The 17,384-nt window shown below is 40.1% G+C and overlaps 1 protein-coding gene across 1 annotated transcript in view; it reads left to right on the top strand.

Moving 5' to 3' along the window:
• The window catches only part of CBL (Cbl proto-oncogene), a 1,233,699-nt gene that overhangs the window by 496,712 nt on the left and 719,603 nt on the right, over positions 1-17,384 (top strand). Inside the window, exon 4 of the mRNA XM_044081051.1 lies at positions 14,165-14,321. Coding sequence (XP_043936986.1) covers positions 14,165-14,321 — 157 coding nt within the window. The remainder of the gene's footprint in view (positions 1-14,164; positions 14,322-17,384) is intronic.

The following is a 17,384-nucleotide window of genomic DNA, read 5'->3' as shown; positions in this document are numbered from 1 at the left end:
TCCAAAAAAAGGAAGCCAATCTGGTGGTCCCCTGCCATAAACAAACTTTACAACAAAAGGAAGAAACTTTTGCAGAAAAGAGGAAAATCCCAGGATGCAAAAAAACTCCCTTACTAGCCTCAGTAAGAAACTGAGATGCCTCATAAAATCCTCCAAAGCTAGTTATGAAAATAAAATTGCCAAAGATTCCAAAGACAACCACAAAGCATTCTATAACTATGTCAAGAATCTAAATGGCAATGCTTAGATCTGCTCTGAGCTAAAACAGAATGGCAATAAATATACTGATCCAAAGGATATTGCCAATATCCTGGCAGATCGATTCAGTGCCAACTTCACTCCCCTCTCACCCCCTAAATGGCCCATCTCAATACCGGAAGATTGCCAAATTCCAGTAATAACGGCCACACAGGTACAAAACGCACTCTCTAAAGCCAAGAATACAGCATCCATGGGACCAGATGACATCCCGGGCTGTGTACTACATGAACTACAATATGAACTGGCACCTCACCTAAGTGTCATGTTTAATCATAGCCTCACCTCAGGTTTTGTGCCCACTGAGTGGCGCAGAGCTACAGTCATCCCAATCCACAAGGGGGGATCCACCTTGGATCCCGGAAACTACCGTCCCATCAGTCTGACAAGCCTTATCTGCAAGGCCATGGAGCGTATTATCATGGAACTTATAAACAAAGACATTGGCAACCTTCAAACACTGGACCCCACCCAGTTTGGGTTTGAGAAGGGCTGATCTTGTCTCCTGAACCTGATTGACAACTTTGAATCAGTCTCCAGAGCCATGGACAAGGGTAAGGTGGTCCACACAGCCTATCTAGACCTTGCCAAGGCCTTTGACACCATCCCCCACTCTGGAATCATAGATAAACTTACTAAGTTGGGTATTAATCCCTATGTCACCCAATGGGTTGCTAAATGGCTTACTGATAGAACCCACACTGTAAAAGTAGCCAACTCCAAATCCAGCTCCAGACAAGTGACAAGTGGAGTACCTCAGGGTTCAGTCCTGGGGCCGCTCTTGTTTGGCATCTACTTCTCTGAAGTACAGGTCAACACTAAGGGACTCTGGCTAACAAAGTTTGCAGATGACTGCAAACTGGGAGCCATTATTGAATCCCAAATGATGTGGATACTCTACAAAAGGGCCTTACAGAAACAGATGCTTGGTGCCAGAGCCATGGGCTCAAGCTCAATGCCAAGAAATGTATTGTTATCCCCTTTGGGAAAAAACATGTATCCATGAATTACCATATAGGTGGCAGTACACTAAACACAGAAAGTGTGATAAGAGACTTAGGGACACAGGTGGACAGTGGTCTCACCTTCGATAACCACATCGCCACAACAGTCAGGAAATCCTTCTATGTGGCACACCTCATCACGAAGGGCTTTTCATCCAGAAAAAAGGAGGTCATTGTCCCACTGTACTCGTCCCTCATTAGACCCATTATAGAATACAACGCCCCATTTGGTATGTACCTCTCAAGACATCTGCAACAACTGGAAAGGCCTCAGAAATACCTCACTAAAAGAATCACAGGCCTAAAGCAGATGCCCTACGCTGACCACCTTAAAAAACTCCAGCTATACTCTGTCGCATATCGTCTACTCAGAGGCGATCTCTGCTTAACATACAAGGCCATGTCAAACCCAGTGCTGTTGAACATGCTACACTTAAAGAAATCCCAATCCCTCAGAGCTTACACGCTCCAGGGATCTAAACCTTGTCATCACAATAAACAAAACATGCCGGAGGGATAGGTTCCTGACCCAGAGACTCCCCAGACTCTGGAATAGATTGCCCATACATGTCAAGCAGAGTGCCTCTTTGGACCTCTTCAAGAGGAACCTTGACGTTTGGATGGGAGAAAGGAAATTCACCCCAGGGATCACGTCAGTCGCCCTGCTAGACAGGGGTCCAGGAAAGTAAATAATGTGGGAAGAAATAGCCAGGGAATTGTTATGGCTAGGCTTGTATAGGCCCTAGGGCTGATAGCCTAGTACCAACCTATGAACCTAATGTTTTTCCTGGAAGATCAAAGACATTTTTGGGTGCCGAACAGGCTGAAAATGAAATGTGTTTATGCAGCAAAAAGGTGAACCAGAAACAGAAGGGGGCTCTGCTTCTCAGTATTCTGACATAAAGCTCATAGAGATACTTTCCCAATATTGAATTGAAAAATGCTTGAAAGAGGGAAAAAAGCACAGGATTTGACTAGAAGAATCTGGTGCACTTTGGACTTGAACTAGATTCTGGGGTTGGGAGGTGACTATAAACAGGAAGACCAACATGCAGTGGGAGAGTACAACACATCAATCAAACTTGTCAAATACAGCTTTGAAAGAATGCCAAGTGCCTAAAGCTGATCCATCCCCCCCCCCCAAAAAAAAAAAAAAAAAAAAAACAGACTAGGAAAAACAGCTAGGACCAGCTCTAAGGTTAACTGTCACTCCAGGCACAAAATATTCACAAAGCGCAAGGTAAAATCCAGTGATCAGAAGCACTAAGCAGATAATAAGTAGCAAACTTGTTTATTTAGAATGCTCAAAGTTTTCAGGCCAATGTCCTTCCTCAGTGCTTTGCATAACAAACTACTATTCACATCCATTTAAACTAAAGCCATCATGACACAGTCCAGTCAGAAAAAAACAGTTAACTGCATATTCATATTTAAAGACATAAAACACATTTTAAAACAGATTTCCTGTCCAAACCAAGTCTTGCTCATGGCTTGCCCCCCTGCATAAAAGTAGATTTATTGTTTTTTTTTTTTTTTGTTTAACGCACTTTAACAAAAGCACTTTTTTGGTGAAAGCGTTTTTGTTATTGCGCTCTGTGATTGTGGATTCCGACTATTGAACTTTTTTTCAATAGTCCTAGATCCATATATATAGATATAGATATCTAGATATATAGATATATAGATATCTAGATGTATAGATATGTATGTATGTAGATATGTATATAGATATGTTTGAGTTTTTGGAGTCTGTGCTTTCCTCTTTTCTTTCAGCTAGACAAGATGTGTTTATAAATACATATAGATAATAGTAGTGCTTTCACTTGCAAACAAGATCTGGGTAATCTACCCTAAGCATCATGGGAAAGGTGTGCCCTGATCCAGTGGAAGCTCTTGAGCTTTTGTATTAGGCCGAGTCGAAACCGATCCTCGGTTCTGAACCCAACTAGCAAGAATAAAGTTGAGATGGACAACAAACACAGGAATGTTATGGTGAGTACATAACTTATTTTAACTTATAATTCTCGATGTAAAAACCCTATTGTCAGAAATCATACATGTTAAGGAAATTATTTGGCCTTTCAGTATACCTTTCAATTTACAGAGGTGGAAACTCCAAAGTCTAAGTGGGCTTACCATAAATGATGGATTAGAAATTTCCATCAACCACAGTAATACTTGTATCCAATTAATTAACCATATGTTTATTGTTATTGTGGATACATTTTAAAAATGTTGTCCCATTGATGAAATTCATAAAATCATCAATACTGTCTTGTGGAACATTCCCAAGAATTAAGATGTCATAAAATATCTTAAGTACAATGTACATTATTAGTAATAATCAAATGGAAAATATATATTTCTTCTCCCACACCAGCATCACTATATTTGTGAACATGGCAGCACATGCAGTACCTATTGAGGCACCCTTAATATGGGTCAAAGTTTCCCCCTCAGAGTATATAAAATTGTTCCCTAAAACCACTTCAGCACATTCCATAATAACTGTAATGTCACATCCACTCAGAAAAATCAAAGCTCAAGATAGCTTCTTGAAATAAACTGAACCCCTCATCTTGAGGGGATACAGGTGAAAAGACCGATCTCATGAATAGTAAGAAATCAGACATCTTTGGTATGTAAACCATTGGTCTGACCAGGAAATACCAAGAGTCCTTAAGAATGTGCTTCACGTTGTTAAAACTTAGCTTTAACAGTGTATAAATATACACTGAAAATTGGTATGTTTTGGAACCCTGTGCTGCTATAAGTCAAAATGGAGGGTTGTAAATATTTTTATGTGCCTTGGGTATCACAAATATAGTTGGGATCACCTGATGTAGGTTTCTCAAAATAATTGTAAATGAGTCCTTCAACAAACCCCTGATGTAACTAATCCTCAGATAACAAATCAATCTTCATACAACTTACTTTGAGGTTTAAAAGTGCTGTTATCCTGTAAAATATTAAAAATAGCATTGATGTAATCAACACAACCAAAAATTACTCTATCTCCAGCTTTGCCTGATTTCATTATTCTGAGTGTTTTCTCACCTATCAATTTTTTCATTAACATAAATTCCTAATGTTTCAAATTGTGATGTGCATGTACTTTGTGCCTTTAATATTGTACATTTCTAAAGTACATGCTGCTTCAAAACCCTGAACTAATGGATGCATGGGCGGGTTAAAAGAGCATTTTTTTTGCATCGACCTGTGATAACACTTTCCCACCCTGCCTGTTCCTTAAACTAGAGAGCTAAATTTATCTTCCTAGGAAATAACTTAAATTTAATAATATGAGTCAACAATACAATAAATTTTACTGTATACAGAAGTAAACCCTTTAAGAAACAAAAAGTATTCGCAAGTAATTTCAAGGTTGCTGTAACTGAAAAATATAAAACCTTTATGAGAAACTACAATGCCCTCGTGTTCATCATATTTCAGTAACCTCAGTCCTTCATATACGTGCTGCTGATTTGTAAGAATTGTATATATTTTCTTAATTTTAATATTTATAAACATGATGTATCTGATGTAAATGTTTTTAAGGTGGCCTTTTTATTAAGACTTTCACTTGAGAAATCGTTCAATTTTTAATAAATTTTTTTGTAAATGTAGGTGGCAGTATAATTTTTGGTGATTTTAATAGGTTTTCACAGACTGGTTTAAACAGACGCCATAGCTTTCAAACCTCCATTTTGTTAGGAGGTGAGGTTATCGAAGGATTGTCAGTGTGTTAGTTGTGAGATGTGATGAAGCCGTGTATGTGAGGAAGGACAAAAGTGCTAAACTAGTTTTTTTTTTCTCTTTTTGTGTGTGGATTAATAAAATCTTTGGGTTATTACTTGCTGTCTCCGGAGTTCTTCAAGCTGGTCCAGGTTTGTAATGTTTTAGGTAGCTAAAGGGAAAGTAAAGAAGTGACTATAAGTAAAACAATTTTTATTTGAATTAGTACAAAACATTTCACATTGTAAACTGCATGTTAAATTGTAAAGCAGTTTTGTTTACTTTCCAGTCAGGGGTATTTTAAATGCATGTGGGGGGTGGCTTTTAAGTAACTGTTGTACATGTAAGATATTAAGGTAAACAAGTACTTTTTCTTAGTTGTAAAAATATTGGCTTTACACTTAAACTTGCTGCTGTTCAGCCATTATATTGTTAAAGTTAATATAATGCTTTGATATTGGTTTGCTCGAGTGGAAGTGAGGTGTAGAAGTGTACTGATTATATTATCTGTAGAAGTAAAGTATTCCCCCTTAGTTTTTCAAGGGTGGCTGTCTAGATTAATGTCCTTGGCTTAAGCTATAAACAAGTTTATGTGTAAGCAAATAGACTTGAAACGTAAGACGTGATGAAATGCATGAAAAATGCTAAACTTTTTGCATCTGTAAAGATGTTGCTTTATTTTTCCATTAGCAAATGCTGTCAGTGTGGGAGAAAAGAAACTGAAGCTGAAGGCAATTGGCCTGAGAATCCTGTATGCCATGTTCTAAGTGAAATGTACAATGATTCATTCATACATCTGTAAAGTTGATAGTAAAGCATTTAAAATATTGCATGCTAACTATAAGAATCAATCAGAAGGATAGAAAAGATATAGAAAAGATTCGAAAAGCAGTTTACAGAGGATCAATGGTAGGTCATGAATGGCTCCCAAGTATATAACAAAAGTCTAGAAGGTTTAGTGTTTTTGCTTGGAAATGTTTGCATTGGTATTTTTATACCCCAAGCAGACTTCAAAGCATTTTTCCTCATTTAGCTAGCAAATGTTGAAGGTGTGATGGGTAAGAAGGGGGAAAGTGAGAGTGCATTATTGGGAGTGTAATAAGTTGGCAGATGTTTAAAAAATTCCTGCGGAGTACTCTGTCAGAAGTATTGGGGAACAAATTGCTGTAACTAAGAAAAAAATTCTTTTTGGCTGGGGTACAGGATTTGAATTGCCTAGACCACCTAGTAAGTTGTATCTTTAAACTGATGGTAACCTACATTTTGGGGGAAAACCCAAATCCTTAATATAAATGCAGCAAATTCCATTGAATACATGTCAGATTGAAGATAATCAACTGCTATTAAGCAATCTGTTTAAGGGATACTGGTGTACAGTGACCAAACATCCAATGTACATAGGAAGGCATCTTGTTCCAGATATGCTTTGTTCATGACACTAATGGATTTTTAAAGCTGATATGTACATGATCTAACTAAGGGTAACAATTGATGTCCTTCAAGGATGCATCTGCAGTCCTTACAAATGGGTTGTCCTGTCGTCAGGCAGCCCTTCGGTCGGCCGGATTCCAAAGTCTGGGTCTGGCCTCGGCTGGTGTCGCACTTCACCCGACGTCATAGCTGCAGTTCTTCGGGTATAAAGGCATCAGCCGATGCCATTTTCCCCAGTCTTTCTTGCCGCGTGGCGCCCGAAGCAGAAGCTGTTCGCAAGTGCCAGTCGGTCAGATCCAGAGATTACTACTACCGAATACTACTTCGAAGACTTCTAAAAAGCTAAGTACCCCGTTGGGGACTCTTTCTTGCCTCAGCCGATGTCAGAAAAAGTGAATAACTGTTTAACTTGTGGGAAACAAATACCTCATAAAGATTTCCACTCTTACTGCTTACCTTGTTTAGGCCCAGACCACGACGTAGCAGCTTGTCTAGCCTGTGCTTTCTTTCAACCGACGGACGCTTAGACGTCGGTCGGAGTTTGCTGAACAGTTTTTCGGCTCAGATTTTGCGTACATAATGCCGTCGGATCCTCCGACTTCTCAAGTTGTTAAAAAACGCAAAGAAAAGGACCGACACTCGCGGTCCGCAGTTTCGGCCGAAACCACGATTAAGCAAACCGCGAGTGTCTCGGTTTCGGCAGAAACCGAGCAAACGGTTCTATCTTCAGCCGAATCCATGACTACTACCGAGGCCCCTTCTACCCTCGTTGAATCGGCCTCTGAAGTTCTACCTGCTACTGTGGTTTCACAAGAATTATCGGACACCATCCCTTTGGATGTTTCTACCCCTGCACGTGGTGCTGCTAGGCCGCCTGCAGCCATGTCTATAAAGGCCTTTGCCAGGGCTAAAGCAGCCAAAACTTCTAAGTCTGTGCCTGTTAAGCCCCCCTCTCACAGTTCCAGTTCCCAAATGCTTACTCTGGCAGAGGATCTCATCTCTTTAATAAGGGGATCCCAATCTCACCCAGACAGGGCCTCTCAACCTCCAGAAAAGAGACCTAGAGCAGAGCCCCCTGAGCCAGTGTCCTCAGATGATTCTTCTGATGATACAGACAATACAGACCATCCAGAGGCTCCTTTTTCTACTTATGAAGATTCCGATGCTGAGGAATCGATTCCTTCTGCCTCTCCACCAGAGGAATTTTCCTTTGGGGAAACTTTACATGCCATGAGAGAGCAATTCCAATGGCAGGGACAAGATTTCTCAGATTCAAGGAAAAGACTTAGGACCTTTTTGCATTTACCTCAACATAGGCCTTTAGCTATACCTCCAGTTCTTCCTGTTGTGGATGATGCATTTAATGATGCTTGTACTGCTCCTGATACTTTACCTCCAGCCCCTGCTAAGCCCGATAGGTTCTACAGGGTCCCGGACACTCATCACCATTTATACAAGGCTCCTTTTGCATATCCCGAGACTATCTCCCAGGGGCCTAAGGCAGTAGCTTCGACCTCAGTTAAAAACCCTCTTCCTTCTGAAAGGGAATCCAGGTCCTTAGAGAGATGGGGTAAAAAAGTATACACCTCTGCTACTCTCTCAGCTAGGGCATTGAACTGTCAGTTTCATATGATCCAATACCAGGAGTTTATGCTTGATCAGTTAACTAAGAAACTGTCCTCTGATGATTCTTTAGATAAGAAATATGTTCTAGAAATGGTGCATAACATTCAGCAGGTTAGTAACCATTCCTTAAAATGTGGCTATGATGCACTGGAGGCTTCCTTTAGATCAGCCATGACTGGCACAGTTATAAGAAGGCATGCATGGTTGAAAGAACAGGTCTTGCGGATCATGTTAAAGCAAAACTATTAGATGCTCCTATGGATAAGGTCAGTTTATTTGGTTCTCCTGCTCAACAGGTACTGAAGAAAATGGAAGAGAAGGCAAAATCTGTACAAACAGTGAAAGATTTCTTACAGGTTCAGCCTCCAAGGTTTAGCAGGAACTGGCCTTCCAAAATTGGTCCTTTCCAGACTCCTCTAAAACTCAGAGAGGCAGGAATAGGCGTTCAAGAGGCAGAAATCAATCCAGAGGAGGTGCCTACAGGGGACGCCAGTGGCAAGGTAACAACCAACGAGGCACAGACACAACTACTACCACTGCAACAGGACAATCACAGTGACTTGGCTCTGGCACCGCCTACCAGGGAACAAATAGCAGCACCCTTAGGCAGAAAGTTAGCCTTATTTTCAAAAAACTGGCACTATATCACAAGAGACAAGTGGATTTTGCAAACTATAGACCAAGGCTACAGGTTTCATTTCCACACTTTAACAGGAAAAAGAGGAATGCCAAACCTACCACCAAATCAGAAGACAGAAGCTCTAAAACAAATAGCTCAATTAGCAAAGATGAGAGCTGTGGAAAGGGTACCATCTATGGAACAAGGCAAGGGATTTTACTCCAGACTATTCCTGGTACCAAGAAAAGAGAAAAATTGGAGGCCTATTCTCGACCTGTCCGCTTTAAACACATTCATCATTGTTCCAAAATTCAAAATGCTGACCCTACAGCAACTTCTTCCCATGCTGGGCAAGGAGTATTGGCTGGTAACTCTAGATCTCAAGGAGGCATACCTGCACGTCCCCATACGACCAAATTGCAGAAGATACCTCAGATTTCTTGCAGGATCAGAGCATTATCAATTCTCAGCATTGCCCTTTGGCTTATCTACTGCGCCCAGAGTGTTCACGAAATGCCTGGCATCAGTAATCGCTCACTTCAGGCTTCAGGGAATCCAAATATATCCATACCTGGACGACTGCCTGATACAAGCGGACAACAAAAACAAGCTAACAGAAGACTTACAAAGAGTCATTTGCTTACTACAAGCCCTGGGATACACAGTCAATATAAAAAAGTCAAGACTAATACCATCCCAAAGAATAACCTTCTTAGGTGCAGAATTGGACACAGTAAAACAGATGGCATTCCTAACTGCAGAAAAACAAGAACAACTTCCTCTCTACTTCTTGGCATTAACAAAGCAGAACAAACTAACAGCAAGGAAAGTACTGCAGGCCTTGGGCTTCATGGCATCCTGCATAATCCTGGCCCCCCATGCCAGACTGCATATGAGAAAGCTACAGTGGTACCTAAGGAATTTATGGTCTCAACACAGGCACAGGTTAGAAACCGAAATACCACTAATTCCATGCCTGAAACAAGAGTTCCTATGGTGGGCTCAGGCATGCCAGTCAAACCCAGGTTTGCCCTTCCACAGCATTCAACCAAGCCAAACCATCACAACGGACGCCTCAGACCTCGGTTGGGGGGCCCACATGCTGGACAAGTGCATACAAGGCTTATGGACTCCAGATCAGCTGCACCTGCACATAAATCAAAAAGAAATGCTGGCAGTAAAACTAGCAATCCAGAATTTCAGACCATTCCTCCAAGAAGGCCAGTTGATAAGGACAGACAACACCACAGTCATGTGGTACATCAACAAACAGGGAGGCACTCATTCATACCCTCTATGCCGGATGGCACTGGACCTATGGAATATGGCTCTGAGTTACAACATTCAGTTACAAGCAATTTTTGTACCGGGAAAAGAAAACATCCTAGCAGACATATTAAGCAGAACTACCTCGGATGCTCACGAATGGATGCTACACCCGGACATCTTCAAGGTCATCACAAAGAAATGGGGACTGCCACAAATAGACCTATTCGCATCCCCACTCAATCACCAGCTCAAGAAATTCTGCACAAGGACGTACCACCCACTTGCTTGGAAGGTGGACTCTCTATCCTTCAGTTGGGAAGGCCTGACAGCATATGCATTCCCACCTCTTCCTTTGATGCACAAGGTGCTATTGAAAATCAAAGAGGAACATCCAAGGATAATTCTGATAGCTCCAGATTGGCCAAGACAACATTGGTACCCATTACTGAGGAGCATGTCCGCATCCAAACCTGAAAACTCTGCAACTGACTGCCTGGAACATTACATAAGAGCAACTAACCCAGATTTATCCCAAAGGGTTAAAGACATTATCCTTGAGGCCCGCAGACCCTCAACAAGAAGGAACTATGCAGGAAAATGGAAAAGGTTTCTCATGTGGAGTACCGAAAGGGGCAAAGATGTGTCAAAGGTAGACATTGCCAACATCCTGGAGTATTTGGCAGAGCTATTCCATACAGGCCTGTCCTATTCCTCCATCAAGATACATGCATCAGCTATTTCTGCAGAATACAGCTTCGATCCCCCTGTCTTTTCGCATCCTCTACTCAGGCAGTTTCTAAGAGGAATTAAGAATGTAAAACCTCCTAGGAAACCACCATTACCAGCATGGGACTTGAACTTTGTGCTAGAAAAATTGACACACCCCCCTTTCGAACCAGCAGCAACAGCAGATCTTCAACACCTATCCTGGAAAACTGCTTTCCTGCTGGCAGTTACCTCAGCAAGAAGGGTTTCTGAGCTACAGGCTTTAATGGTAGTACAACCCTTCCTAATCTTCCATCAAGATAGAGTGTCCATGAGAACTAATCCTACATTTATGCCTAAGGTGGTATCCAGAGTGTCTTTAAACCAGGCAATCTACCTACCTACCTTCTTCCCCAATCCACAGAACAGGGGGGAAAGACGGCTGCATACTTTGGAGGTACATAGACAGTTACGCAACTACCTGGACAGAACCAAGGGCAATAGAAAAACTGACCAGCTTCTGGTAGCATATGCAACAGGAAGGGAAGGAAAAGCAATTTCCAAATAGACAATCTCCAAGTGGATAGGAAATTGCATTAGATTCTGTTACTCCTACCATGGAAAGCAAATTCCACAGAACATAAGGCCTCATTCTACAAGGGCTACAGCCACTACCACAGCTTTCTTACGAGGAGTGGCTACCAAGGACATTATAGAGGCTGCTACTTGGACCTCCGTGCATACATTTGCCAAGCATTATAACTTACCTTTATACTCTAGATCCCGAGCAGGGTTTGCCACTGCTGTTTTGCAAGGGATCCTAACTACACCATAATTTCTTCTTCCTCCTCCCCTAGTTTGGCTATGGTATTCTACCCATTTGTAAGGACTGCAGATGCATCCTTGAAGGACATAGTACAGTTTTGTACCTACCATAAATGTAGATGTCCGAACAGGACTGCATCTGCAGTCAGGATTACCCACCCTCCTTCCCCTCTGTGGTATTCCTAGGGTATTTGCCCACCTAATAGCTAGCTAGGGGGGGATCTCTTATGGTGTATTTTTTTGTATGTATGTACATACATGATTATTTTTTGTTTGCCTTCTACTATTTGGAAACATTGGCATTTATCCAAAATTTAGCTATCCAAGAGGGCAACTGGCATCTGGGGCAAGAAACACTGAGGAAAATGGCGTCGGCTGATGCCTTTATACCCGAAGAACTGCAGCTATGACGTCGGGTGAAGTGCGACACCAGCCGAGGCCAGACCCAGACTTTGGAATCCGGCCGACCGAAGGGCTGCCTGACGACAGGGCAACCCATTTGTAAGGACTGCAGATGCAATCCTGTTCGGACATCTACATTTATGGTAGGTACAAAACTGTACTTTTCAAACAGTAGCATAGTAAAGCTGATAACAGATTTGTTAAATAACCTTTACTTGAAATAACTGTCCCACCAGGAGGCAAAAGGGTGGGATTTTGCGATCAAATAAAAGTACTCTTGCAATAGTTGTACAACAGTCTGTTCCTTCGTCAGGTGGATAATAATTATACCCTTCTCAACACTTTGTATTAAATTGTTAATGGTTTATTGAAATTAGTCTACTGGCTCAATGAAAAGATTGTAAAATGAAGGGTTGTTAAGGTGCGTGTGTATGTAATATAAAATATACTTGCACACACTTCACAGAGTAAATAAGTGGTACTTGTTTACAGAAGGGGTAGCACCCCCCCAGTATAACTGATATATTTCCGGATTTGACTTACCAGTGAATGATGACATATAACCCCTCTTCTGCAACATAGTCAGTGAAGCACAAGAGCTAAAGTTTGCCAGCATTTCCTTACAGGCAAAACATACAAGTTATTGTTTGCCATAACAAAAAATATGGTTGAAGTTGACCTACCTCACTCAGTAAAATGTAATTTTATGGCTGTTTGCAGTGAAATTCTTTCATATTATCCACAAATTCCTTTTATCTGGCCCCCTAATGAAATTCACCTTTTGAGCAGCCAAACAAACAAAAAAACGTGGCATGCTGTTGTTTAAGATAGGGAGTTAAGGCACTGTGTGTGTATAAGATATATGTATATGTATATATATATATATATATATATATATATATGTGTGTGTGTATTTTTTTTTAATTAGCAGAGAAGTAGCAGATAAGTAGGAGAGCCCTGCCACATTGTTCTTAGTTTGAATTTCCTACATGACTATAGTAGGATTCCATCCCTTTTACTTTGCTTTTTTATATTGGTACCACGCTACTGACTGGAGTCTCACCCCAGTGGATAATGCCCTGGCAGGTATTATTTACTGAAAATATTTGTCCAGGTTTTTATATATATACTTATCAGTACTGCATACCAAGATAAACCCTCCCATGAACTGATTGGTCCATTCTTTTTCCTTTATGCTGGAGCTAGTCACAGAAGACTGTTATTCAGACATAAGAAGTTTTTTTTTTTTTTTAATTAAGCCTGAATTCTTGGTCTTGTGCAGCAACTAACTGGTTCTGTCTGCAATACTAGAGCCCAGAACACATGTACTATTGTGGATGCCCTGCTTCATTCTTGTTATGCAGTCTTTAGCATATTTGCCCCATCATGACTTAATTGCTGCTGGCATATAGCCATTAAACTCAGGCTCTGCCTGGTGTCAGTACAGCAGCGAGCCAGTTTACCCTTCCCCAGGGACGCACCATTGTCTTCTACTCACTCCGTGTCCAATTTAGTACCTAAATTACTAGTTGATTTGTTGTCTGGGTTGCAGTCCGGGCTTCATAACTCTGCACAACTGAGCTTACCCTTTATCTGTTTTACTGCAGACTTGCCTTTGATGATCTGCAAGTACTGAATATCTGAAGGGAACCTAAAATACATTCTGAAAGTCCTTAGTATACACCTGGGTGTTATCTTTCAAAATAATAAAAAGAATGAACTGTTAACAGAGGGCATTATTAAATCAGAAACTAAAGGGCTCACAAGACAAAAAGAAGGTATTTCATTGAAAAGAGTGTTGACTGGAGCAGTCCACCTGAACAGGCAAGTGTCAAAACAGTGGTGGAATTACAGTGCACTGGAAAGATATAAAACCATTAGAGTAGTCAACATGGAAATAAGCTATTGACTAAGTATGATCTGTGGCTTATTTGGCAAGTAGGGACATGCTAGGTAGGACAGATGATGCTGAAATCCATTTAAATGTATTAAGTTTGTTTTTTGGATTTTTGGAAACACTTGCTGTTTTAAGTGTACTCTGAACATGAGTAACAGGAAGTTTCTGAAGTCTGCATGCTATTATTTTTACTGTTTACCATATTTTCATGATTCTGGTCTGTTATTTGATGATGGTGACTGTTCAGTTGGGTATCTTTGTATGGTAAGACTTTTTAAAATGGTCTGTCGATGTGTATGATGTGCATGTGAGAATCGAGAGGAAGGATTATTTTGCATCATTGTGATATGAAATCCTTTCTCCTTCAGCAGTTGGAATGTTTCTATTTTTCAGAACTATTGTTCCATGGAAAGTGTTCCGGCAAGCTTTGCATGAAGTCCATCCTATTAGCTCAGGACTGGAAGCCATGGCATTGAAATCCACCATTGACCTCACGTGCAATGACTACATTTCAGTGTTTGAGTTTGATATTTTCACTCGACTTTTTCAGGTAGGTTTTGATAAACATGAAGTTTTGTGATGGTTGCTTTTGCATCTTCACGCCTGTGAAATTGTATACATTTCATTGTTACGCTAGAGGATTAATTTCTTTACTCGACATGTCATTTGTGTGATTTCTTTCCCAGTCTGTTAAGTGTGTGACTTATTACTGCACCATTTAATTTGTGTAACCTAATAGCACTGCAATAGCTTACTAGATGACTTCTAATTGATGTAATTTTACTGCTTATATGCTTCTGGAGCCAACTTGTGGCCTGAGTGCTTGATGAGTAGGTCTGTTTATATGATAAAACAGCCTCAAGACCAGGTTTTTAGCTACAGCTTCTGGATACCAGAGTGAAATGATTGGATGCCTTGGCATGTCTTCCTTTACTTCCTTGCATTTCTGAAATCATTCTTACTGTGTTAAAAGCAAAGAAGAAAATAATCAGTTAACTCTATATCTTGTAAGGCTAACAAATGGACTTTAGTGTGCTGTTTGTTTTAGAACGCCTTGTGAACTTTTAGCTCCTCTTTTGAATTCTCTTTTTTGTTTGGCTTCCCATCAAAGCAGTCTGTCATCTAGACACATAGCTAGGGTGGGGTGATGGGGCATAAGATGTTATGGGGCAAATGCCGATAGGTCTGTAGTGTCATATTAGGATTCATAAATATAGATATCTCATTGCAGTCAGGACTGCCTCATTTTCGAAAGCATATATTTTTTTTCCTTAAGTTAAAGTTGAGGAGGTCACCACATCAAGGAATAGTACAGGACACGAGAATAGCTCTGCTGCCATCAGTCATATACTTGAACCCATTCCTCAGTCATTTATACCACCTTCTCCAATACCTGTCTGACTTGCATTTTGAGACTGGAGCCCAACAAGTGGAGAAATTCTTAGTGTAAGCGTGTTGGTGGAAGTGTGAAAATGAAAGAGAAGTTTCTCACTTTCATTCAGTCTTGGGAGCAGAGGAGGGATTTTTTACTGCAGTACCCACTATCCACCATACCCCCCCCCCCCCCACCATATGTGCACCACACACACAGATTTCTAGAGCGGCTTCATTGCCAGCTATTGCTTGCCTGAAAACTATGCACCTTCCTCCTGCAATAGATGAGCTGGTAAAAATGCCTAGGTATCTGGTATCTTGAATTATTTTCTCATTGCATTATTTAACTCCTCTTCATATTGTCGCAGTAAGTTTGATATAGCTAATTTACATTGTAGAACAGTTCTGTCCAATTCAGTTAATGATTTTGGAGTTACTTCATTCATTAACATAGAATTTATATAATTGAGTGGTGATGCATTGCATATTTAAAAATAGGTAATTATTTGAACGAATACAGTACTGCGGTGGTGGCGCTGCAGTAGCGTTGTCGTCTCATAGCAAGACGTTGTCCCGTTCAGTTCTCATCTTCTGTGTGGAGGCATACGTGAATGGGGCGTGCCTTCGTTGAAGGTTGTGCGTCAGGGCTGGTAACCCGGTACGTAAAAATCCAGTACCAATCATTAGCGGACCGGAGTTCCGCTGTGGCGACCCCTAACCGGGAAAAGCCGAAAGACATAAAGAGTCAGAATCTAGCCATACTTTAGTACAGTGTTCTGTTGGTAAAACAGTGGCTCCTTTTAAACAATTAAGTCAGTATGCCAAATATTGTTTTTAACTTCAGTTGTCCGTAAGTCAACATGTAAGAGTTGAAATAGTAAAAATCCATTTTTAATCCACATATAAGATTTGAAATAGTAAAAATCCTTTTTTAGTTTGGTATTTATGTATGAAAATGTTGCATTGCTTTATTTTTTGTACAAGTTATATTTGTAGGTGTGGGAATGTATGAATATGTGTAATTATTCAGTATCAGTAGCGTGTTATTACCCAATAGGTTTAGGGACTGACTAGAAATTTTAAATGTTTATCATGATGTGAATTCCTATACATATCCTTCCATTTCAGATTGTTGCAACTAACCAGTATATTTTAAAGATAGATGCCATAGAAAGGTAATAAAAATATTTAACACTTAAACATGCATTTTATTTGTTGTTAAGGAAGTTAAGTGGCACCCCAACCCTATCTGAAAAAATGGGAAAAGGGATTATGGATGGATGGATATGGGTAAAATTAAATTCACTCTATCTTCAAATGAAAATAATGCTTTATTCCAGTTTTTAGTACATTTGAGTGTTTAATATTATCATAATTGAACTGACTAATAACTCATTTTGTTTTTTTTGGTAATCTAACTCCCAAGTCCTTATCTGTCAGAAATTCTGTGTTGTGATTTAATATTGTAGTGATTTGCTCTCAGTACATTTTAGTAAAAAAGTTTGAAGTTTTGTATTGAATTATGTGTATGAATTCTGGATGACTTAAATGTTAGTGTATCTGCCTACAATTGGATCACTGATATTTCATAGCTTTCCAACTTACCCAAGTTTGCCTAATGGTTCCTTTTTGTAGGAGAGAAAATGTGAACATATTTTGTAATTTTTCTTGATTGAGAAACGCAGTCACGTGTTATGTACGAGAGTTATATAAATGTTTCAAGTTTACATAGGTGTTTGATGGAAGGCCAGATGTTTGTAGAATCCTAAACAGATCATACTACTGAATCAAATGCTTTCACTAGATATGCTAACGATGGATCTCATTTACATAATTTAAAGCCTTATCTCTAAATATGCTAATGATATATAGAGTTAGACTGTCTGCATACTCAGTGTTAATGTTGTCCTGAGTCAGACTGTATTCCACTTGCAATGTTTGATCTTCATCTATTAAAGGTGGAAAATTTGTTTAAAATCTGTTGGCCAGAATTAGTATCAATATGTTGTAATTTGTATTTAGTAATGAAACTGGTGTATGTGACAGGGAACATGGTGTATGTGACAGGGAACATTGTCTTGTAATCTTTGGAGTTGTTACTGTATATTTCCTACAGTATGTAACCTTTGTCTATGGAAAATTGGGTTTATCTTTACCAAAACCTTGTAGGGCCCATTCCATGAGATCTATGGCGTTTTCTTCAGCCTTTTGGTCTCCAGCGTCCTTGGATATTTGTGCA

This window comes from Protopterus annectens, chromosome 8.part0 (assembly GCF_019279795.1).
Source record: "Protopterus annectens isolate FY-2018-M chromosome 8.part0, PAN1.0, whole genome shotgun sequence".
Taxonomy (NCBI): domain Eukaryota; kingdom Metazoa; phylum Chordata; order Ceratodontiformes; family Protopteridae; genus Protopterus; species Protopterus annectens.
Note: the sequence above shows the minus strand (reverse complement) of the source record. Positions and strands in the feature narration are given on the sequence as shown.